The sequence below is a fragment of the Oryzias melastigma genome, linkage group LG13, assembly GCF_002922805.2.
Source record: "Oryzias melastigma strain HK-1 linkage group LG13, ASM292280v2, whole genome shotgun sequence".
NCBI classification, from domain to species: Eukaryota; Metazoa; Chordata; class Actinopteri; order Beloniformes; family Adrianichthyidae; genus Oryzias; species Oryzias melastigma.
Window position 1 is genome coordinate 8,491,180 of NC_050524.1, and position 23,334 is coordinate 8,514,513.

At 36.8% G+C, this 23,334-nt stretch overlaps 3 protein-coding genes across 6 annotated transcripts in view; all 3 read right to left on the reverse strand.

Moving 5' to 3' along the window:
* The window catches only part of LOC112149925 (glutamate receptor ionotropic, kainate 1), a 34,913-nt gene extending 20,638 nt beyond the window's left edge, over positions 1 to 14,275 (reverse strand). For 2 of the 4 annotated variants that reach the window (XM_024277926.2, XM_024277925.2), the window contains exons 1-3: positions 12,707 to 14,275; positions 3,806 to 3,973; positions 2,034 to 2,291 (exon numbers count right to left, since the gene is read on the reverse strand). In XM_024277926.2, the coding sequence (XP_024133694.1) occupies positions 2,034 to 2,291; positions 3,806 to 3,973; positions 12,707 to 12,791 (511 nt within the window). In that variant the 5' untranslated portion in view covers positions 12,792 to 14,275. Of the gene's footprint in view, positions 1 to 2,033; positions 2,292 to 3,805; positions 4,403 to 12,706 lie in introns of those variants that run through there. The other 2 variants (XM_036214997.1, XM_036214996.1) reach the window with 1 other exon arrangement.
* A 1,590-nt stretch (positions 14,276 to 15,865) lies between these two features.
* LOC112149710 (claudin-8) lies at positions 15,866 to 18,728 on the reverse strand. Its single transcript, XM_024277588.2, has one exon. It carries the CDS (start codon positions 18,569 to 18,571, stop codon positions 17,498 to 17,500), a length of 1,074 nt encoding a protein of 357 aa, XP_024133356.1. The 5' UTR covers positions 18,572 to 18,728; the 3' UTR covers positions 15,866 to 17,497.
* A 1,184-nt stretch (positions 18,729 to 19,912) lies between these two features.
* On the reverse strand, positions 19,913 to 22,788 carry cldn8 (claudin 8). The gene has a single exon (XM_024277421.2). The coding sequence runs from the start codon at positions 21,910 to 21,912 to the stop codon at positions 21,040 to 21,042; it is 873 nt and encodes a 290-aa protein (XP_024133189.1). The 5' UTR covers positions 21,913 to 22,788; the 3' UTR covers positions 19,913 to 21,039.
* Between the last annotated feature and the right edge of the window lie 546 nt (positions 22,789 to 23,334).

Here is a 23,334-nt window from a genome sequence, read left to right on the forward strand (position 1 = left end):
CAGTTGATGAGGGAGGAGGGTGGAAGACAGAAAGTAGGTTTGCTAGAAAAGCAGAGATGGGTGTTATCAGCAAAACATTGAAAATGAGGGTGACATTTACAGAAAATGTTGCTAATGGGAGATAAAGATGAGGGGTCCTAGAACAGAGCCTTGGAGCACACCTAAAGTGATGGCAGAAGGATGGAATCAGAACATTTTTAGGAGGATAATGTAGAACAATCTAATAAATATAGGTGAAATTGATGGACGGGATTGTGAAAGATGGTGTCTAAAGCAACCCTGAGGTTTAACGCCAGAGCTTTAGCTCCAGTGTTGACATTCTTCTGATCTTCTCACTACTGTACTTCAACCGTTTATGCAATTAATGTAACTCCAGTGCAGTAGTGAAGTCAATAGTAAAAAATTATGTTAAGTCAAAGAATGTGTGTTATTTAGGCGTCACCGGCGACATCTCCGGTATTGAAGGTGAAAGAAGGATATAGATTAAGCCTGAATCTGCTGCTATGAGTAGATTATTGGTGATTTTAATGTGGGCAGTTTCTACCAGACCGGAAGTGTTTTTAGGGAGGTGGAAGTTAAATCGAGGTACAACCATTTTTTCAAGTGTTTTGGAAGGAAACAGTTGATTTGAAATGCGACGAAGGTATTAAAACCAATAGAATCTGAATTGGGCGTATAGGAGAGACGTCCCAATCCAAATTCTTCCCTTCTCCCTTCCTCTTCATTTGGCCCTCCAAGTGGAGAGTTATGAAAAAATTGTGTCTCATATTTCGGATGTCACTTTCGTTTGATGACATCACCAATTATTGCCAGCCCGCTAGCGTTAGTGTAGATCTTCCAGCGCTTGAATATACATAACAACAGCGGTTTTAGAACTTTAAAAAGGTCATACTACAACAAAAAGTCATTATTTACAGATGAAGAAAATCGCTTCTCAGTGCGATATGGTTTACTCTCGCTTGGAGGGTTAAATTGAAAAAAATAAAATATCCCGGACACAATTGCACTTAAACTGTCCCTTCAAATGGAGGAGAAGGGAGAAGGGAAGAATTCAGATTGGGCCGTTGTTTTCAAGAGGGTGGGAACAAGATCAGGGGTGAGTAGTGAGTGAAGAATGGATCAAATCAAAAAGAGATGGAAGAGGAAGGATTTGACCAAAGCTGTGAGGAAGGTTGGTCGAGCTGACATCTGAAAAAAATTCAATAATTAGATGAGGGTTTGAAATTTCTGCAGAAAAGTGAAGAAAAATGTTCAATGGGAGAAGATGTGCTGGCTTAAATGTATCATTTTTCAGAGCAGATGATCTCAGTAAGACCAGAGATTTTTAACTTTGTGTTCTCTTATTTTCCTTATTTTTCTCATTCATCTCTACTTTTCCACCTGTTCTATAAACTCAGTGTACTTTTGCACTCTAACCTGTTGCACATTCTCACCATTTGCCTTTCTGATTGAAGGCTTTTCTCTTTAATCTCTGTGATATTGTGTTCTATTCTTGTACTTTATTCTTGTTTACTTTCTTCTTCTCCCTGACAATCACACCTCTTCTTTGCCAGCCAGAAGGCTGAAGACAAAACTTTTATTTTGTTTTGTTTCCCTTGTTTTTATCTAAAAAATACTTTTAATAAATGAACCAATCAATGGGTTCATGTAATGAAAATATGTTTTTACTCTCCACCTTGGAATTGGTTATCACTATTATAGAATGGAAAGAACAATATCCAACTTTTTAATAATATATATTTTATTTTTTTTAATCTTCCTATCAAAAAAGGAAACATTACAAACATTCAATTTTAAATAAAACTAAAAGAAACTATTTTATTTTACAATCAGCTACAATTTGAGGAGTAAACAAATTAAAAAAACTTAAACATAAATAAAAGTACATAATTTCATGGTCCTTTCAGAGTAAATGTGTCTAGAATCCCATTCCTGTGACATCTGACCTCACCTCTAGTATTCACTTTTGATATATTTCACGCATTTATTGGGAGTGATAGTATATATTTGATTCAAAGCTCTCACTGACTCACCGGTTGCATCCTCGTAGACCACCGTGACCGCTTTCCACTTGTAGAACTGCACTATGTCCAGCACAGCTCTGCTTAGAGAGGCATATTCAGGATGGAGGTTGATGTAGAAGCTGTCTTTGTTGTCCACTGAGGGGTGTTTCCAGCGCGTCTGGATGTGAGGGACCTCCAGAGCATTGCAGATGGACTGAACCGCGCTGACTGATGAGCTGTGAGAGGGGCCGAACACAGCCCCCACTCCCAGAGCCAACTGGTCACAGGCTGGAGTGTTGAGACAGAGGAAAACCAATGACCAATAGGAGAGTCAGACAAAGTGCAGTCGCTAAAGCATTAAAAAAAGACCCAAACATGTCTTCTAATGAGTTTGACCAACTTTATTTGATGTCAGTTTATATCTAAAGAACAATCCGTGTTTGATTTTTTGTTAAATGTTTTTATGTTTATACTTTTGCTAAGTTAGAAAATGATTTTATAAAAGAAGAAAACTTATATGCTAATTATTAGAAGAGTATTATGGCATTGGTTTGCTATAACTGCTACATCCAATAAAGACAATTTATCCTTTGATTCATCTCTGTGGAAACTTCTGCATTTTTTATAAGATCTGTTTTTCATGTTTCTTACTTTAAAAACAAAATTATTAGGTCATGTGAAAATTATCCGCCCCTCCAGATAATTTTATTGTTATTAATGGCCCGATTTTATCTTGATCTTATTTCTACGGTAACTTCCATAATGTTGACAAAATATATTTCTACAAAGAGTAAAATATTGAAAGTTATTTAAAGTTTAAGTTGATTTATTCTGGAATAATATTCCTGTTTTTTATTATTCATGATTATGTTAGAAAGTTAAGGTTTTAAGATTTTAAAAATATTTGTATTCTGCTGACTTTGGAATAGTTTGGGATTTACTAAGATTATTATATCCATTTTGTAGTTTAGATAATTTTTCAGCTACATGCTAGTTATTCTGGCTAATTTAGCCTTTTTTTATTATTTTTTAGGCTGTTTTGTAGTTAGGCTAATATTTACAAGCAAGCTGTTTTGGCTAATTTCAGCTGTCAGCTTCAGCTGGAAAAAAAAAAAAAACGGACAGCTGAAGTTGCCAGAACTTCACATAGTAATTTTTATCAAATTAAACTAAAAATACACTGCAACAGGTTCATAGTTGCAAAAATGAAGTCTGGATTTTCAATTTCTTCCGTTCCAAATGTGCAGTTCTGGTTTATTTTTGTGGTTTTACAGCTAAAATTAAATTTGCCAGAAAACATCATTTTAAGATGAGTTATAATGCATACACTATTTTACTTACGATTCTATGCACTGTTTTGTGTTGTTGTGTTGTTTTGTCTTGCTTTTTACTCTCATGTCTTTATCTGTTCTTGCTGGAGAGCTGTTTAACTGAATTGCCCCTAGGGAATAATAAAGTTATCTATTCTATTCTATTCATAACTTCAATTTATACAAATTTATTTTTGCTTTAATAGTCAGTTGTACTTTATATATAAATGTTATGTACAAAAAAATCCTTTGGTTAGTCCCTGTCCACTGAGATGAAGGAAAAAAAATATCAAATTGAGAATGTTGTGTTTTTTTAGTAGCTCTGCAAGTAATTCTCTTTTTGATGCTACATTTGAACCAGTTTGGGGGCTTTGAAGGTAAGAAAAAAAACAATTAAGTCATGCTTATTTGCAAACATCTTTTTATACATCTGGCCACACAATTCCTATTCATTGTTTTTAGGGTGTTCAGAATGAAGGTGGGCGTTCTTACCTCTTCTTGAGGCCTCAAAACTGTCAAAAAGGTTTATTCTCTGGATGTCGTAGGTCAGCGTGGTGTTTGGCATTAAGGTCCGGTTCCTGTTTATGTTGGTTACAGCAAATTTAAAGGCCAGCTCTTCCACACTAATGGGCTCATTTTCAAGCGTCTCAAAGATTCCCCCTGTGTAAAAAAAAGAAGCATGAGTGTCAAAAATACACATATCATGCAAAACTAATCGAATAGTTGAAGGTTGAAGGTACTGTGGCCCAGACATTCTCAGATAGGGTTTTTTTTTTGTTTTTTCCCTCTGTTCAAAGTTTGAAGATTATCCCAACCGAATCCAAACCGTTGCATAATGTGACCCAGTTCGGAGGACTTCTGTCAGTGCTTAATGCTTACCAAGGGACCTGGTTGAGATGACAGGATTTGGACTCGTTCAAATCAAGTTTGACCTTCCCCCAACTTGAGCCTGTTTACCTGACCTGTATCTTACAGGCTGACACAGCTGCTTTTACTAAAATTTAGGAATGGCCTAGCTAGAAAACAGCAGACTTTCAACCCACATGTACACATATTTATGGACCTCTTGCACAGAAGGTGAAAAATATACACAGTAAAAACTAAATCTTAAGAAAGTCAGAAGACCCTTTAAAAAAACATTGTCTTCTAAGAAAAACAATCTCATCAATAAAGGATTTTAAAAGCAAAATAATCTTAATCTTAGTGGCTAGATTTTTTTCTTAAAATAATTATTCTTGTTAGGACCATCTTTCTTACCCCATTGACAGATTTTCTTACGTATTTAAAGAAAAAAAATCAAATTTGGAGAATTTGGACTTATTTCTAGCGGGCCTGTTTTTGCTGTGCAGTACTGTTATTTTTCTGCTTTTAATTTTCCCACAATTAAGTTTAAACACACTATTATCAGTCTACTTTATTACTGATTATTTTTTCTAGTCAATATCAGTTTTTCTCCTGAGTTTATCAAAGTAATTATGTTTTTAAAATATTCTGGTGAAAGAGCATTAAAATGTATATTTGTCTTACTAATGTCCAGATACGGTTTGGTGATTAGATTTGTACTTAAAGAAATATATTCATTTGTTTTCCAAAAATGAAGATGAATATGTTTACCTACACCGTAAAAAGTGAAGCATTGGATCAATTAAGAAAAACTACAAAATTTGTTACATTTAAAAATGTTTGTTTTTATTAACTCTAGTGTTTGATTTGATGAAAAGTAATAAATGTAAAAAAAATACAGAAATGTTGGTAATTGATCCAGTGTTTCACTTTTACAGCAGCATTTTTTTAAATATATTTACTTAGTTTTTTCAATTTAACTGGAAAGTTGCCTCTACTTTCTTTCTTTGGTCCTTGACATTTAGAGGCAACAATAACAATTTAGTTTTTTATTTTAAGATATTACTTTACAGTTAAATTGCACAGCCTTTCAATTTAGTGACCGGGAAAATGAAAATATACCAAAGTTTTACTTAAGTACACTCTTTAATGACTTACTTCTAACATGTGTCCGCTAAAAGTATCACACTGAATACTTGATTTTTTTTATCTCCAGTTTAAAAATGCTGAAATGTTACAACATGATCTATTTGCTAGCTCAATACACGTGTGCAGAGAGAACCGCAAACCTGTGCAGAAGTCCAGAAAAAACGTTTTGTTTTTTTCATAAAATGAAAACAAGCAGAAATAATGAATAACCGATTTAATTGTGTCTTGTTTCCAAATGTGCAAAGTGATATTTCTGATCGCATTAGAGTAAAGTTGAAGTTTCTTTTTAAACAATGGATGTTCCCCTTTTGCTTCTATCTCTACATTCCTCAATAATCTGGTAGATTATTATCAGAGATATGGAAGTGTGAAGCAGCACTATTATTGTTCAAATACATATTGGTAACGCAGTCCTGAGAGAAACCCCTCCAATCCAACCCCTTATTGCTGAGTGTCAAGCAGGGAGGCATTAGATTCTTTGGTTTGACTCAGCCTGGACTTGAACTCATGACCGTCCAGGTTTAGGGTGAACGCTCTACCACAAAGCCATTGAGCTGTATCAAAGTCATTTAACCACCGAAATATGATTTTACAGTGTTTGGCCCTTTGTTGGAGTTGATTTTGAACTGAAATTCTCATCAGATCCTCTACAAACCTCTTCTAGTCTCACCTAAGCCAAAACAGCTTCTCTATTGACAGACAGACCAAAATGATTGTGGAGTTCCTGTTTTCAATCTAAGGTAATGATTTAAAGACCCACTCTGGATTCTTTTGCTGATGGAGAGCATATATAAACAAAATTCAACTTAAAATTGCATCTCAGAGTATTTCTTTTTTCAAATTGTTGTGAATCAGGAGCTGCAAATATATACAATTTAAAAAATATCCTATTTGATCTTGTTACATGGAATAAACAACGGCCAGGCCAAACAGGAGCATTTGGAAAAGCACGTAAACAAAGGGATGATGGGAAATGGAGGAAGGCTTCTTCCTTGCCATAGACATACAGCATATTATCACTGAACTAAAGGAGGTGTGACGTCACCCATAGGACATGCCTTACTTCTGGCTCTCGCATAGTAAGGCCAAATGTCAACGATAATTCAGCATTACGGATGTCACCATTTGGAACCTTTTGTGACGTAGACAAAACTAATTTAAACAGAGTCTGTCTGCGACAGTTTGATTAACAGTGATTTAAAAAAAGAAATACTCAGAAATGCAAAAACAAAATGATTCCTTATTTCATTTGTTCTTTTTCATGAGAAAAATGCCACACAGACATGTTAAAAATCTAACAACATGATTTTCATCGAAGGGGGACTTAAAAAAAATGTGATTCTTATTATACTGCGGCAAATAGAACGACTGAATAATTTAAGTCTATGGGATTTTGGCGTCTTGGAGCTTGCGGGTACTTCCTGTTTGGAATGAGAGGGGGGAGGGGTCACGCTGTCCAGTGATTTTACAGTCTATGCTCCATGCACTCACAACTAGAGGCAAATTTCTAACAAATTGTAGAAAAACTGCAGAAACTACCCCTGAAAAACTGAGATTATTAGATTTTTGCTAAAAATAGCATAATCATAATTTAAAGACCACAAGGTATAAGCTTTTAAAATAGATCAAATGTTGATCGGAATGGGTCTTTAAACTGATCAAATTTGGAACATAAATGTTTAATATAAAATAGAAAAATAAATAAAAATAGATGATAAAGACAGCTGGTGCTTTTATCTTGAAGTGAGACCACCCCCCGTCACAGCAGCATTTGGAGGTTCTTTGATTTTCATTCATTTACTCTAGCTGTGTGTCAGTGGTGGAGAAAGGAGAGGACAAATCACTCTGAAAGCCATCCAAATCTTAATCCAGCCTGCTGCCCCAGAGAAATGGCTGGCCTGGAACAGCTGGCAACATGAACGTATAGAATTCCAGCCAGGCATGAGCGTTACGTACAATATGAAAAGCATTAGGATTCAGCACAGATAAATAACAGATTGTCACTGGTTTGTTGCCACCTGCCTTTGAGAGAGAAAGTCCCTAAACGTCAAGCCTAACAAATGTAAGCACTTTCGAAACGGTGCACAAACACAAATCAGAAAGACGTCGCTGCAGCGACGTAAACGTCCACACAAACTGCATTAACTCCACACAAAGGGTACAGATGGGAGGAGGTTATAGCATTCTGCTATTCTTTGAAGAGTTGAAGGTGACGCTGTGATTGATTTGGAAATGAGAGACATCCAGTCAAAACCCCCCCCTCGAGGCCTTGATTGTGAATGAGTGTTTTCTCCGGTGTAACATTTCCTCAAACCCTAAACTGAGAGCGCCTTGTCTGGGCTCCCTGCGGTCACTAAAAGCGTGCTTGAAAGTGCCAATCCTAATTCTGGTTACCAAGCTTCAGTGAGCAGCTGCTGTGACCTCTTAAGGTCCTTCATGCTATCTATTGAAATTTAAAAACATAAATAGAACCTCTTTACGTGTTTTTGAGCAAATATGTTTCATTTAGTCCTGTTAACCAGAGAACCAAGGCAGCTGCTTTATTTCATTTTTCAAAGATGAAACTCTCCAGTTGGCAAAGAAAAAGCATTAATTAAAACAAATACACTTAAAATTCAAAGTCCTCTTTGTATAAGAATAAAAGAAGAAATTTGAAAAGTATTTCTATACTTACAATTCTATTTTATGTTTTCTAATCAACATTTTTTTGGATGCATTCTAAGAAATATTGCTAAATATAGTGATAGGAACAGCTTGTCTGAGTTGTGTTGGGCCAAGAAACAAAAACGGTGTCCACATGCGGGCAAAACATGTTGATCAGTGAATTCTTTTTTATCTGTTTTTAAATCATAAATAGTCCTAAAAAACTCAAAACGATAACAGTCGAGGATATAAATGACAAATATGGAGTAGAATCAAGTCAACCTCCTGACTCAAGTCAGACATGTTTATGAAGACCCAGTCAGGAGTTTTTAACATAATTATTTGATATTTTTTCATGATAGAAGAAGCATGTAAGAAAAAAAATGATGTAAAAATTGCATTTCTGGTTTATTTCAATTAACCAGGTAATAATACATAAAATAGGCGTATATTACATAATCAGTCACAAGTAGATTGCTTGAAAGGGAGTGAGAGGAAGCGAACTTATATATTTCCACCCCGACTCGACCTTAACATTTTCTTTACATGAATTATCAACATCTGGTTCAGGACGTATTATCATATACCGTACAACCATAGATTCAGGTTATTGACGATTCTCAAAAATCCCTAAAAAAAAAAGTCAATAAGAGCCTTTGGAAAAAGATTGTAGATGTGATGTAGGAACTACAACAGGCAGGCCATATCTTCCTGCTCCGCTTTATCTCTATCCATGTACGTCTTTGTTTTCCTCATCCGAGCTGATATCTGGCTCCAAACTATAAGGCTAGATTGCTCCAATATTTCTCGCCATTTTTGTTGCATCGGTAATGTTAGTTGGGGTCATAAAGGGGCTGTAAGCTAGTGAGAGAGAGTGTAAACAGAGGGATGATGGGAAATGGGGGCAGGGCAACAGTTCTGCCCAAAACTCAAAGGCGAATTTCTAAAGAATCTTTGCAGAAACTGTCTAGATTTTTTTAAATTTTGGCTAAAAACAACAAAATAATAATTAAAAATCACTGGGAACGCTTTGAAAATAAATAAATTAAACTCTTTTGAAAGTTAAAAAAAAAAAAATTTTCCCTGCAGCCTTTTCTATTGCTCGACTGCTGAAAATACCATGAGAGTTTCACCAGAAAAAGTGATGAAAGTTTCCTCCATCTCAGTTGCAAAAAGTCCACAAATGCACTGATATATTGAATTTAATCTATATTTATTTATTATGGTTTTACTTTAGGACATACTCACCACAATCTGGTAAAAACTTGTGTTGATGGTCAACACAGGTTTTTCTTCAAAGGTTAAACATTTTATGAAACACTGTTGTAGTATTTCGGTAGTGGTGCTGTTTTATTGATTTTTATAAAAATCAAAATTCAAAGAAATAAAAAAAAACATCTTGGTATTCCATCGTGCCTTGTTTATGGCAATTAGTTTACTGTGAAATATTGATAAATATTTGTATGTTTTATTTACGTCTCGTTTTATGGTTAAAACGGTTTCATGAGTGAATGATGTCACAGCCTTTTTTAATACAGTTGCAGGTGAAATGAAAAATTAATTTAGCTGTTCACAGATGAAAAATGGAATAATTCTCTCCCTCCTTCAGCGGGCTATTAGTGGGAAAATATACCGAGGAGGAAAGGGTCAGTACCGCCAGAGATGATTCATGCTTTCATAACTAAACTTGAAAAGACTCATATTTAGTGAAACTCTCCAAGTTCAAGCTTAAATTACTGGACTTGCTTCTTTAAACTTCAACTTTGGCACATTTAAAGTCCTTAAAATGAAGATTTGACAGTCTTAAAACTAGAGTAAAAGCTTAATTTTGATGTTTTCTCTTTATTTTGACTTATTTTGATCTGCCTTTTTTAGAAATAATTGTAAGTAGGAAATTTAGCACTTATTTGTAGTAAATAAAATTAAAAGGAACACTAAATATGATAATTTTAATCATGATTTGGGTCACGAGGACAAAAGGTTTTGCTGGGAAATGTCAAAGAACCTATAGACCTTTTTTTTTTAAAAGCCGTAAAAGCAGGCTCCATAAAAAATGCATTTAGTTGGATGGAGACTTCTAAAGGTTAACATAGTAAAGCAGATTTTTGTTCACGAGTGGAATTTGTTATTGTGATTCGGTGAAGAACAAGGATGGTGAAGGGGAGTCTTTAAAGGCAGAGGAGCACAACGACGCAGTGTTTTGCCGTCTTTCCTAATCCAGGGCCAAGAAGAGCTCCCACCCCTACCCCAGCAGCAGCACCAGCGCCACACTAACATGGACCGGTGCCAGCCCGTGAATGAATGAGGAGGCTTTAAACTGTCTACTGTGCTCGTTTGATGTGGAGCACTGAGGTTTCTCTGTTTACAAGGCCCTCCGCAAAAGTATATTAAAAGTGCTTTTATAGAAGAACGAATGGATTCCTCAGGACTAAAGTTGTAGAGACAAACATGGCTGCATCAAAGGGGTCAAAAACCTATTAGATAGTAGATCTGAACGCACAAGAAAAGGAAGAAGCTGCAGCTTCTGTGCACCAGTGATGAGATTTGGATGCTGCATGGGTGCCATATTTGTGGAAGGGACTTTCTGCATAAAGAAGATTAGTGTTAGTTGTTTAAGAGCTGGAGTGGGGGGGCTGAAGATTTACCATTATTACCAAGCCGAGTGAAAAGAGCGAAAGCCAATTGCAATCTGAAGCCAGCGTTTGCAGAGATGGAGAACTGTTAATTGAGGCAAGTCGTCCACCATATGTTGCAGCTTAGGATGTGTGGGGGTCATGGACAGAACGACGAGGATTGGGCAGCCTTTGACAGTGATAGATGATTGAGAGTGATTAACAAAAGAGAAGAGGAGGAGCCCTGATGTTGGCCTTTATAGTTATGCAACATTCATCTTTAGACGTTAAAGACGTTTGGAGAAATACAGCAGAAGCGCTTGAAGCTTTTTTTTTAGTTTAGCATAAAGTCTCGAGGCGGAATTTTTTTTAATGGCGTTTTGGTGATGAAATCCTCTAACCCATGGGAGGAACATCTAAGTGAGGAGCAAAGACACAAACATGAGCTCATTGTAACCAAATTAAAATCAGAGATCAAAGAGAAAAGTTGGGAGCAAGAGCGGTGTAATTCACTAGCAATTAGCACGTTCTGGAACCAAAAGACTGGATTTTGGAAGCAGAAAGAGTTTAGCCTTGCATTGTTGCTACAACACATGCACTCAGAAGTGTGAAGTTTGACCTCCTGCTTTTTTAGGGGTAAAAGGAGAAACAAAAACAAAGGGAATGAACATGATTTACATCAGGGATCTGAAACCTGTGGCTCCGAGACACATTTCATCCATGTGACTCAACCGTTTTTCAAAAAAATTCTAACAATTTGAATTAATAATGGGTTTGTAGCTTTGTTTTTGCTAAGTTTTAGTTAACTTTAGTCCTGTATTTTAAAATGGACGTTACGTTATTTTTAAAATTTCTGACTTTTAATCTAACTGATTTCAATGATTTTTCTTATGTTTTATCAATAAATGTTACTTATTTTTGTAATTTTGTATATCTGTACAGCTCTTAAAATTGCCATGTGCTTTATTTATAAACTTGCTTGCTTGCTAAGTTGACATTTATGCTTGAACTTTTAGCAAATCAGATAAATAAGCTAAATGATGTGGAGATTGATGCCCCTTAAGTGTATATATTCTTATTTTCTGCAGCACAAGAAATGTCTAGTAACTGTCCAAAGATAATTTTCTTTTGATTGATTGATTGATTTTGCTCAGCAAGGAAACACAATTGAAAATAAAGAAATTATTTCTTGTTAAGAAAATTGTTTTTTTAAGTATGTAAATGCATTTACATCTAAAGATTAAAAAAAATGATTCTACACTAATGTTTTCTACTGAAAAGAGGAAAAGGGGTAAAAGTGTCATAATGATAGAAAATGTTACGTTTTAAATTCAAATTAAATCTCTCACCTTTAAATATGAATCAGTAAATCTTTGTCTTGTTTGAATCAAAGTGTATTTTATTTTGAAAGAACTTGATTTTCTCCTGTTAAAGTAAAATAAGTTTCATTTGTCATATATTGAAACACTATTCACTTCAACACCAAATGTATTTGTTAGTAAAATTCTACTATTGTAAATATTTAAAAGCTACAATTTATACATTTTTGGGTAAATGGCCATAAAAACCTAAATACAGAGTATTTTTCTAAATATTGAGGTGGGACTTTGGTCACTAAGAAACTGGACCAAATGTCTCTTTTAGCATTAAAGATTGCTGATTTAGATTTCAGGAGGAAAACAGTGGCTCTGTTTGAAGTGACAAATACTTTGTCTGTAGTATTTACAATGGAAAAAGGGACAAGATTAATTCATAATTTGAAATATTATAGAAATTCTGCCCTAATGACCTCAGGGAAAGCTGGAATTTTAGCTTTGATAGATGTAATTTCCATTTTGTACGGACTCGAATTTATAGAAAAAAAATGTTTTTGTGATACATTGATAGAAAATGTGTTTGTAGCCAAAATCAGTGTATTGCAAGAAATAACTAAGTGAATAGACACCAATAAAATGCAAATAAAATGTAAAAAGTTTATTTTTCCCTTTGACAAAAGACATATATTTCTTTAAAATAATGTTTTTGTCAAGGTGTGATATTCCTTTCTCTTTTATGGAAACTGTACATGTTTTTTGTGAAACTTTTACAAATAAAAAAAAAGATATGTAGGCTCTTACAAAATAAAATGTGAAGCTTCATAACTCACCGATTCTCAGGACTTGCTCTGAAGTGAGCCAAAACTCTGCTATAAAGTAGAGCAGTGGAAATAACAGTCCCTGCCTTTTCACCATGGTCGCTCCTCCACAGTGGAAGTTTTAAACATCGAGATCAATTTTCCTTCTTTTTCTCGTTTGGCCTCAGTTCATGCTGATGAGCTGTCAGTCCTTGTATCCGTGGTGAAAACAAACAGGCATCCAACCCGCATCCATCCTTCACACATGGTGATGACAAAAACAAGAGAAAAAGGGACAAAAGCACACGCTCCTCTCCTGCAGGCGATCAAAATGCATCCAGCTGCCCCATGCTAAGATCCTTCATGTGCCTGGGAGGTTTTTCTTTCCATGTTCAGTCTGCACTCATCACGTTTTCCCGGTGCACACTTGAATTGTGGGCTTCATCTGAGGAGGAGGAGGAGGACTGAGCTCTGTAGTGCTTCTGTCAACTGCACAAGAACAGAAAGCCCCTCTCTTTGCAGCTTTCAAAATAAAAGTTCAGATACTTGACGAATGAAGAGCACATTTTTATGGGTCATACAGGGTGACAAAACATTTATTCTATAGATTTTTGCATTTATACTCACTTTGATGAATTGTTTTTGGGGGAGAACATTTTTTTTTATATTTTTCAAAAATTCTCCAGATGATACATTTAAGCAAAATTCAAAACAACTATTTTTTTTCTTTTACTTTAAATGAAGCCTTTAAACTTCACTGTTGATAAACCTCAATATTTCCCATGGTTTTATAATGAAACTGGACTATATGTAATCAAACCTTCCCTTTGCCTGACTTGACACATCTGGACGCCCCCCACCCAACCCCATTGCCAAGTCCAGCACAGACGCTCGATTGAGGGCAGAGTCGAGCCCTTGATCTGCAAACACAGATACGTCCTGAGGATTAACTTTAAATCTGGCAACAGTTGATCTCAACAGCGTCTTTGCTCCGGTACACCGAGGAATGATTAAATCTTTGCTCTGGTCCTGATGGGAACGCAGATTTAATCTGCAAACTGGTTGGTCGGGCTGCCTTGGAGATTAACCATCTCAAACCGTTTATCTGACAATGTTGTGGTTAAATAAAATGTGCTCATGTTACCTTGACTCACTTTGCGATTTTCTTTGAAACTGAGCACTTTAGGACGCAGGTGAGGAGTTCAGTTTGAGGTGGTGGACAGTGGTGCTGCAATCCCTATGAGTTGAAGAAAAAAAAAAGCTTGAGGGTTTTAGTATTTTCTCAGGATTAGTGCAATCTTACAAATCCCCAATAACCAAGCTATAGCATAGAGTCGTATAGAAATCTTTTTTTTCATACATTGTGTTGGCAGCAATTTGCTTTTATAAAAGGAGAATGTCCTCAGAAGAACTTTTGTTGTGTACATGCCATGGCAAACTATACATGTTGTACCCCACGTTCGATAGTCGCTGCATGTTTTTATTGGTTACTCCAGCACCCTTATGATCGCCTAAAGGGGCCCTACCATGATAATTCTACTTTTTACGGTTTTACATGCATTTTACTGTTAATTCCTCACTATAAAGAACCCCAAAGCGGCATTTTGATCCGTTCATGCATTTAAGAGTAATTCTCTAAAAACCTGCACTGTCTGCAGCAGCCCCTCCCATACCCACGAAAAGGAATGGTTGGAAACGAGCTGACGTAAGATCGATGCCAACAGCTTCCTCCAGGAGGGGTCTGTGCTGCAAGCTCCGCCCCCAGACTAACACAACGCTCATTTTGTCCCCTTCTCCAGTGATAATCAGCAAAGAACCTTTCATTTTGGATGCAGAATACCGTATATCTCCTAATTGTGTCCTGTCTTCAATAAATTCCAGCTCAAATAGGTGTTTGTTACTTTTTGTTACTTTTTGTTACTTTCGCGGCGCTCCTTTAAGATACCCCCCCACCCCTGGTCCAGTCAGCAGTGAAGGAGCCTCGTGTGTGTTGTGGAGCAGTGACGCGATGGCCAGGCCAACTAAAGGCAGATATATGTATGTGCACCAATCTTAGAAGAAGTTTGGATTATTTTCGTGGGAGAAATACAGACATGGTGCCACAAACTCTGGGATGACGTCATGAAATGGATTTCAGCCACACGCAGCGGCAGGAATCCAGCCGTTTTACTTCCGGGTAGGAAATGACTCACGAAATATAACTAATGTTTTATAAATAATTCATTTTTTAGTGGTTCAGAAGTAATATATGGTCTTATATATAGATATAGTTCACTCTGATAGGCTTAAGAAAATCATGGTAGGGCCCCTTTAAAGGGTTAAAGACGTGTCCCAAGGAAAATGGTTTGGTGTTTTCAACATGTTCTTGAGGCATTTTTCTCATGTAGCAGGACATATTTTAGCAAATTAAGAACAAAGTTGCATTTTTGAGTATTTCTTTATTTAGATTGCTGTGAATTAGGAGCATATGCAGAGATGTGGTTGGAAAAAAACTGTAGGTGTGACGTAGGACCTACAAGCTCCCTCTTCTGCTCCATTCTGATGCATGTACTGGCAGACGACTAGATTCATGTACGTCTTTATTTTCCTCATCCGAGCTGACATCTGGCTCCAAACTGTACGGCTGGAAAGCCCCAATATTACTCGCCATTTTTGTTAGGTTGGAATAAGCTAGCAGGAGAGAGTGTAAACAAAGGGATGTTAGGGAAAAAAGGGAAAGACTTACTCCATAAAAATGGTACCACCTATAACTCAGAGGCGAGTTTCAAATGAATCACTGCAGAAACTAAAAAAACAACAGTTTTTAAAATGTTTTGCTAAAAATGGCATGAACACTTGTACAATGAATCAAAAGTTGATCGAAGTGGGACTTTAAATGAATGCATAAAATGGATTTATGTTTTCGCTTCATGACCATTGGATTCTATCAAAAGTCCTCGTTGTCAAAATGGAATCCTACAGTCTTTATTGTGTTGAACTTTTTCATTGTCCTGTTAAAATGTAGAGCTTAAAGCTCCATCAAATACAGCATTCATGCATCTTGTGCTTGTTCTAAGGGCACCAAGAAAGTTCTTAGATAACCCTTTCTTTAGTAGGTCATACTATTTTGCCAGATTTTAAAACTAATAATAATTTTGATTTATATGGCGCCTTTCTGGACACTCAAGGTCACCTCATAAAAACACAGAGAAGTGATAAATAAGACCATGAGAACAACAATTTAATCAATTTAAATAGATATATACTTTATTAATTCCTATAGGGAAACTGGTGGTTTTTATTGTATTTATTTGTAATTATTTTTTTGATTTTCAACTTTTTTATTATTATTTTTTTTGTTTACATATTTTAGTTATTTTTAATACATATATTTTTAAATTTAGCTAAAGAAAAGAAAAAAAATACTTAATGGCACATCCACAGTTATATATTTCCCTTTGGCTTAACCTTTAAAAGAAATGTGTAATGTTTCAAGTCTTAATGTCCAAATTCATGTAATGAACTGCTAAACAGTAAAATGTAGTGTTGTAAAAACCAATAAACTGATCTAAATATACCAAAACTCTGTTCTTTTGCACACATTTAAGATTTTTCAACATGTTTAAAAATACACCTTCAATCACTTACAGGCATGTATACTGATCCTCATCTGTTATATTATCACAATTTCAACTTCTCTGCCAACTCCTGGCTCTCCCCTGCCTTACTCTGCTTTAACATGATTTTACCTTAGTTTGTTACATTTTAGGACATTCACATCAATCCAAAGATGGCATGTTCTTTTGTTAAGGCTTGTGCTTATCAATAAACTTCCCTGTTTTGGTGGTTATCTTAAAACCTTAAAGATCCTATACTGATAAGACAATGAGAGGCACAGCTCTGGTTTAAACTAGGAACACTGTGTTGTCTGCTGCTATCTAGTGGTGAAAAGTAACATATTCAAGAGATGTGTCCTATTTTAATGTCCATTCTATATAAATGTGTTAGAACATCAAATATGAGAAAATTTGAATGTTTTACACACATTTTGTTGTTCACTTTTTTAGCATAGGGGTTGTCACAGAAGATCATCTTTCAGTCTGCACACTTGGTTTGAGTTTAGAAAAATAAAAAAATGATTTTAATTACATGCTTCCGGTTAGGTGCCATTAGGTTTACAATTCTAAAGGCAGTTATTTATGTTTGTTCAAATTAATGGTAATTTAGTTTTTAATATTTTTAATGGCGTGGACATAATGCTTTACATCTCGAAATGTTACATGAAAAGTTATCAGACAAAATAAGGAATGAAAAAGAACTCAAAAGCTCAAAATTTCTGAAGATTTATTCAGCAATACACACATGATTTCCTACCGGTAACTTTAAATCACAATTTTTCTATTAAGTCAAATTTCTGACCTAAATTTTAAAGAATAACAATGAAAAATCATGGTGATTTGAAACTTAAAAAAACTAATCATGAAATTGTATAATAATGTTTTTTCATTGAAATAAAATTCTCAAGGCATTTGGGTAAAATACAATATATATATATCATATACAGTGATGAAACAAATGTTCCTCTAAATATTTATCTATACTAAAAGTGTATCAGACCAAGTATTTGATACAAACTCATATAAGTATACATCTACATTTGTAATAATATCCTGGTAACTGTTTTATTTTATTTTTTGTACTCAAAAAACTTCTGAATATGAACAGAAAAAAGCTTGGACTCTCAAAAGAATAAACATCCAATTTAGCTAAATGTAAATGCAAATGCATTGTTCCTTATGCTTCTAATGTCAGTTTGAAACAAAACTTGTGTTTATTTTTTTATCTTTATATGTACAGTCCAGGGCTGCTCCCGTTGTAGGACTCTGGTAGAACCATGGACTTTTTGTATGTTATGAAAACAGGAGTTTGTGACCTGGGATGGAAACTGGACTGGAAGGACGAAGTGGCATTGCTTGGGTAATTGTGGCTCATATACAGAGAGTTTGCAGGGGTGAACATGCCTGCGTTGTGGTTCAAACTGTGCATGGGAGATGGCTGAGCAATGCTGCCTTGATAGAAGAAGGGCACACTTTCAGGACGAGGAGGGTTGTAAATGAAAGACGGGTTGACCAGGGATCTTTGAGACGCCATCACTGGTGGAACACTCTGCAGCGGAACAGCAAACTGCTGCCCGATAGAACCATTGTTCGACACAAAATGCTGGTATGTTGGTTCCAGGCTGGGAACGCTTGAGATGGGCTCATAAATCATTGATGATGGCTTGCTAGTGGCTACTGGTGGTTCTTGATTCATTAAGTTAACAGGACGATAAACATCAAACGAGTCTTTTTTCACGGGGACACGACGGCAGAGGAATAACAACGATGAGGCAAACAGTAAGGCACCAGTCACCCAACCAATGTACAGAGCCTCTCCAAGCTCTCTTCTTTGAGCATCAATCAGCAGGGGATTGTAGAAATCTCTAATGATGACATGACCGGTCCAAGACACGGGGATAAAAACACACAGCGAGGCCATGAGCTGCATGGCTCCTGCCACCAAGAGGATGATGTTTTTCACCAATATGTTACTCTGAAAGCAGGAGACGCATCTCATGCCTAATAGAGCCGCACAGAGCCCCAAACTTGACAAGGCCACAGAGCAGCACATCAAGCCTCTGGCCGCCTGCAGCTCCGAGGGCAGGTAAAGCAGGGAGTCGTAGACCTTACACTGCATCCGGATGTTGGCTTGGCGGTAGCAGTTCATCCACAAGCCCTCCCAGCGGGTCTCCATCACGATAATGTTCTCCTCAATGAAAGCCGTCACCTTCCACATGGGCAAACCGGTCGTGGCCGCTGCTCCAATCAGCCCAATAACTCCAACGCACATGGCAGCCAACTCAGACACACCTTGAACCATTTTTATAAGTTTAAGAGAATCCCTCTAGGGAGTCCAAAACTTGCTGAGCACTCTTTTAAAAACAGTAATAATCCAACTTTTGACCTGGCATAATGAAAGGAGAAAAATCTGTCTCAGTTGCATCCAATTCTGGAAAAACCTCACCTGATAGGGTTTGGTTGCTGAGAAATTCTTTTTGTTGTGGGGAAAAATGCTTTCTGCTCACTTGATTGGCTCATACGGAAGACTGTAAAGAAGACTCCTGCTTGTTTAGTGTTTACGGTTTGTTGAATGATGTGGGAATGTCACTGAGATCCAGTTTTCAAGTAGTTCACATAAACAAAAGACAAGACAACATAGGGTTATAAACCCACAACGTCATTTAATCCACTCAATTCATTTTTTACACCCCTGTTTTTCGGAGTTCTAGATCACAGCTAAAGTTATTCATAGAATTTTCTTTGCATCCCAAACAATTTTTCTGGAAGTTGTGAATGGAATTTTTGTGACCGTGTTTGGGTTTAACCATAGATCTAATATATAATGGGTTTAACAGAACCCCTCACTTTCTACTTATTGATCAAAGTTTGAACGCTGCTAACTGGCATCCCCAGTTTCTTGGATATCTTCTTAATGTCCCTTTCCTGTTTGGTATAGTTTGGTTACCTTTTCCCATAGATCTTTCGGCAGCTCTGTATCTTTCCCCATAAAGCTCAAGATCCAGAAATGTCAGTGCCGCACTGGAGGACGGATCTGTTGAGAGCCCAGAATCTCCAAGATATTTATGATTACAGGCAAACAAGTCACAGGTGAGGATGGTTACTTTAAGCCAGTGTTTCCCAACCCCGGTCCTCAAGGCACACTGTACGGCATTTTTTTAATCCAACCGTGCTCAAACACACCTGCCTTTGATGACCGTCATTGTCAGGCTTCTGCTGAGCCTGATGATGAGCTGAATCAGGTGTGCATAAGCAGGGCAACATGGAAAACATGCAGGACAGTGTGCCCTGAGGACCAGGGTTGGGAAACACTGCTTTAAGCTGTCATTCAAACCCTTTTGGGTCAGCTTTTTATAACAAAGTCATCAAGATATGTAAACTCTTGAATGGGGTCATTTGGGGAAGTTTATGTTGTCATCCGGATTTAAAAAGGGTAAACTGAATTTTTTGACAATAAATGGCTTCGCCAAACCACTAACTATGAGTAGGAAAAATTGTTGTGTTATCATTCAGTATCGTCATCAGTCTATGAAAAATGAGCAATAAATCATAAATTCTTCCACTATATACAAATAATTCAAAGACTCCTTATTTAGTGTTTATGGTTTGCTGAGTTGATAAGAGTTTGTCACTGAGATCGCGTTTTCAAGCAGTACACATATACAAAAACAAGACAGGATGGGTGTTGTAAACTCACAACTTCACTCGATTCAATTTTATTTTTTATTCAGTACAAAAGCGAATAAAAACAAAGCTCCTGCAGTTCTTGTTTTATCCACAAGGTAGCACATATGACCTTTAAGATCATTGAGGAAGTCACACCGGTCAGTCAATCCTTTGACATTTCCTTGTTAAAACAAAGTTCTTTGAACCCATGTTTTTCACAGCTTGATAAACATTTTCATGATATCACAAAATGTTTTCAAGAAGAAAGAATATTTCTTATTTTATTTTTGCTATTTTTTTTCATTTGGTAAAAGTGAAATGAAGAGACCACTGAAATTACAAAAAAATTCTCTAAACCTGAAGGTGACTGAAACCTTTTCAAACTCTCCCTCTGTCTATTCAAAGCAACTTGCAAATTTTGATCACATGATCCATGATTCTGAGGTCAGATTGTTCTCAGAAATGCTGACGTCTGTGGCTGGATCACCTCCGAGTCCACACCCTGAACAAGCAGTGTCATATTGCAGGTTAACTGCCCCAGGATATTATAATAAACAGACATAAAAGACACAAATCAATTCAAAACACTACATTACCATATCGGGATTTGATGTCCCAAGTCTTCACAACACATCTACTATGGTTTTATCCACCATGTGGTTAAAATTTACGGCTCACAGAAGCTTGTTTCTGCTTCACTTTTATGCAATAATATAATAATATGGATGTTAAACTTAAAGTAAAAAACTTTTTTTTTATCAAGTTAATGTGGAAAAAGTAGAAAACACAATTGTTTTACATTGAGCTCTTAATATCAGCAATAACATCTGCATTTCTTAACATACTTTAATGAAAACAAAAGATGAAAACCACTTAAATTTAAAAAAATTATACACTAAAATTTACATTTAATCAGGTATTTACAAATTGAGATTAGCATGCTGTCATTGTTGCGTCATGTAGCTTGAAAAGATTGCATTTAAAAGTGATTCTTTTGCAATCCACTTATTATATATATATATATATTACGAGTTCTCCTTTGAAGAGCCATAAAAAAAAATAATTACCATGAGAAGAATTCATACAAAAGAGGACCATTAGCGATCAGAGATAAGCGACTCCGCTGCGCACAGAGGGGTATCTTGAATTGTAGCTGTAGATGGTCGATGGTTGTCTTGACAGCATTGGCTGAGGTTGTGGTTGAGGGATCATCACCAGCTCCTGAGGCTGCAGAGGCGGTAGTTCGTGTCTTGAATTGTAGCTGTAGACAGTGGATGGTTGTCTGGACAGCATCGGCTGAGGTCGTGCTTGAGGGATCATCACCAGCTGCTGAGGCTGCAGTGGCATTGGGGTGTAAGACTTGTAGTCAGCGTTCTTGGAATACAAATACCTCCGTGAGTCTTTCTCGTCAGATTGTATGTTACAACAGATGAATATGCATCCGCCGGCGAATAAGAAAGCAGAGGCCACCCAGCCGATGTAGAGAGCTTCTCCAAGCTCCCTGCGCTGGGCGTCGATCAGCAAAGGGTTGTAGAAGTCCCTGATGATGACATGGCCAGTCCAAGAAACGGGAATGAGGACACAGATGCAAGACATTAATATCAAGCTTCCTGCGATAACGAGGACTAGTCGCTTTGCTCTGTCGTTGTTCATGATGCATGACGTGCACTGCATCCCGACCACACTGATCAGGATACCTATTCCACACAGAGCGAGAGCAGTGCACATCAGGCCTCTAGCTGCCTGTAGGTCCTGGGGAAGAGCCAGGAGAGAGTCATACACCTTGCACTGCATCCTGATGTTGGCCTGTCGGAAGCAATTCATCCACAAGCCCTCCCAGCGCGTCTCCATCACGATGATGTTCTCTCCGATGAAGGCTGTTACCCGCCACATAGGCATCCCGGTGCTTGCAGCGGCCCCGATCAACCCAACCAAGGTCAACACAACAGCCACAATCTCCATCGTTGAGTTGGCCATCCTGCTTCCTGTCACACATCGAAGCTCATAATCCTGGGCAGACAATGAGTGACTATTTCAACAGCATGGAGCTGGAGGAGGAGCAGGATGATGTCCACCTTCTGCTGAACAGCCTTTTCCCTGTGGATAATACAGTCAAATGAGAGGGGGTGGGAACTTCAAGCGGTTGCTAGGAAATTTAGTCTTCAGGGCTTGTTTTTTTTCTTTGGGCACCAGCTACTAGAGCTTCTGTAACCTGCCGCTTTGTTTGTTCAGTGGTGTTGACTTACATTCAAGAATGTCGTGTTTGTAGAGAAACTTTAGAAAGACCAAAATAGGCTAAATAAACCTATTTGGAAATTTGCATTTAATCACTTTTACTAAAAATATGTCGTGTTTCTAAAACATTTATAATTCCCTTTTCTTGCTTTTAGCCAATTGCTTTTAACATTTGCTTCCTCGTTTTTATGCACCTTCAAAGTCTACAACAGCAGACTAAAAAAAACAACCTTACTTTAGGTGAAGCAGTTATATTTATTTTTGAATGATTTGTGATTTTTTTTTTAAATCCTTCTTTTTACCCCCTTTTAACCTTTTTATGAAATGTTTATGAGGCCCCTATCTCTTGGTATGATCACAACTGTCCTTAAAAAACATTGTATATAAATTGATCCATGTTTTCTGTCCTGTAGTGGATTATAAATTCAATTAGAACAGAGGTCTGCAACCTTTAAGACTAAAAAAGCTGTTTGGCTCAGTTTCTCTTTGACCAAATCCAGTGAGAACTACAAAGTTTGATTTCATTTAGAAAAATCAACTTTTTTTTATTTGTAAATTGTAGTTTTTAATATTTCAAATAATCTAAAATGATCACTTCTCTCTCTCTCTCTCTCTTTATATATATATTTACAGTATTCCACCCTTATTCACAGGAACCGTTAAGGACCGTAGACCTCCGCAAATACGCCGAATACCCAAGTTTCCGTCTCACCCCCCACGGCCTTTGTAAACATTAATTAAAGAACATTGGAGTATTGCTCAACAAATAAGTGAGAGAGGGCCTTTCTATCCAGAATTTGCCGGTTTCATCAGCAATAAACACTTTCTCAAAGATAATTTATCCTCTGCAATTATCAGGATATTTTCGAGCTGCTTCTGAGTCAGCTTATGCCATTCCTCCATGCAGGTTCACTGTGAGTGTGCGCGCCTCTTTTTGTAGCGGAAGGGCTGGCGTGCTATTCAACTGCCCTCCCCTCCTGGGAAATTCCCGCAGCACCTTTGGAAGCAATAGCTTGATACAAGCACCTTGAGTTGTCAGAGTTTTTGAGATGAACCAGATAAGTCACGTGACTGAAAATTCGCAAATACGTGAAACTGCAAATAAAGAAATGTGAATAAGCTGGGGAACACTATATATATATATATATATATATATATATATAT

Coding starts and splice junctions, on each gene's coding strand:
- LOC112149710 (XM_024277588.2), bottom strand. CDS start 18,571: ATGGTTCAAGGTGTGTCTGAGTTGGCTGCCATGTGCGTTGGAGTTATT.
- cldn8 (XM_024277421.2), bottom strand. CDS start 21,912: ATGGCCAACTCAACGATGGAGATTGTGGCTGTTGTGTTGACCTTGGTT.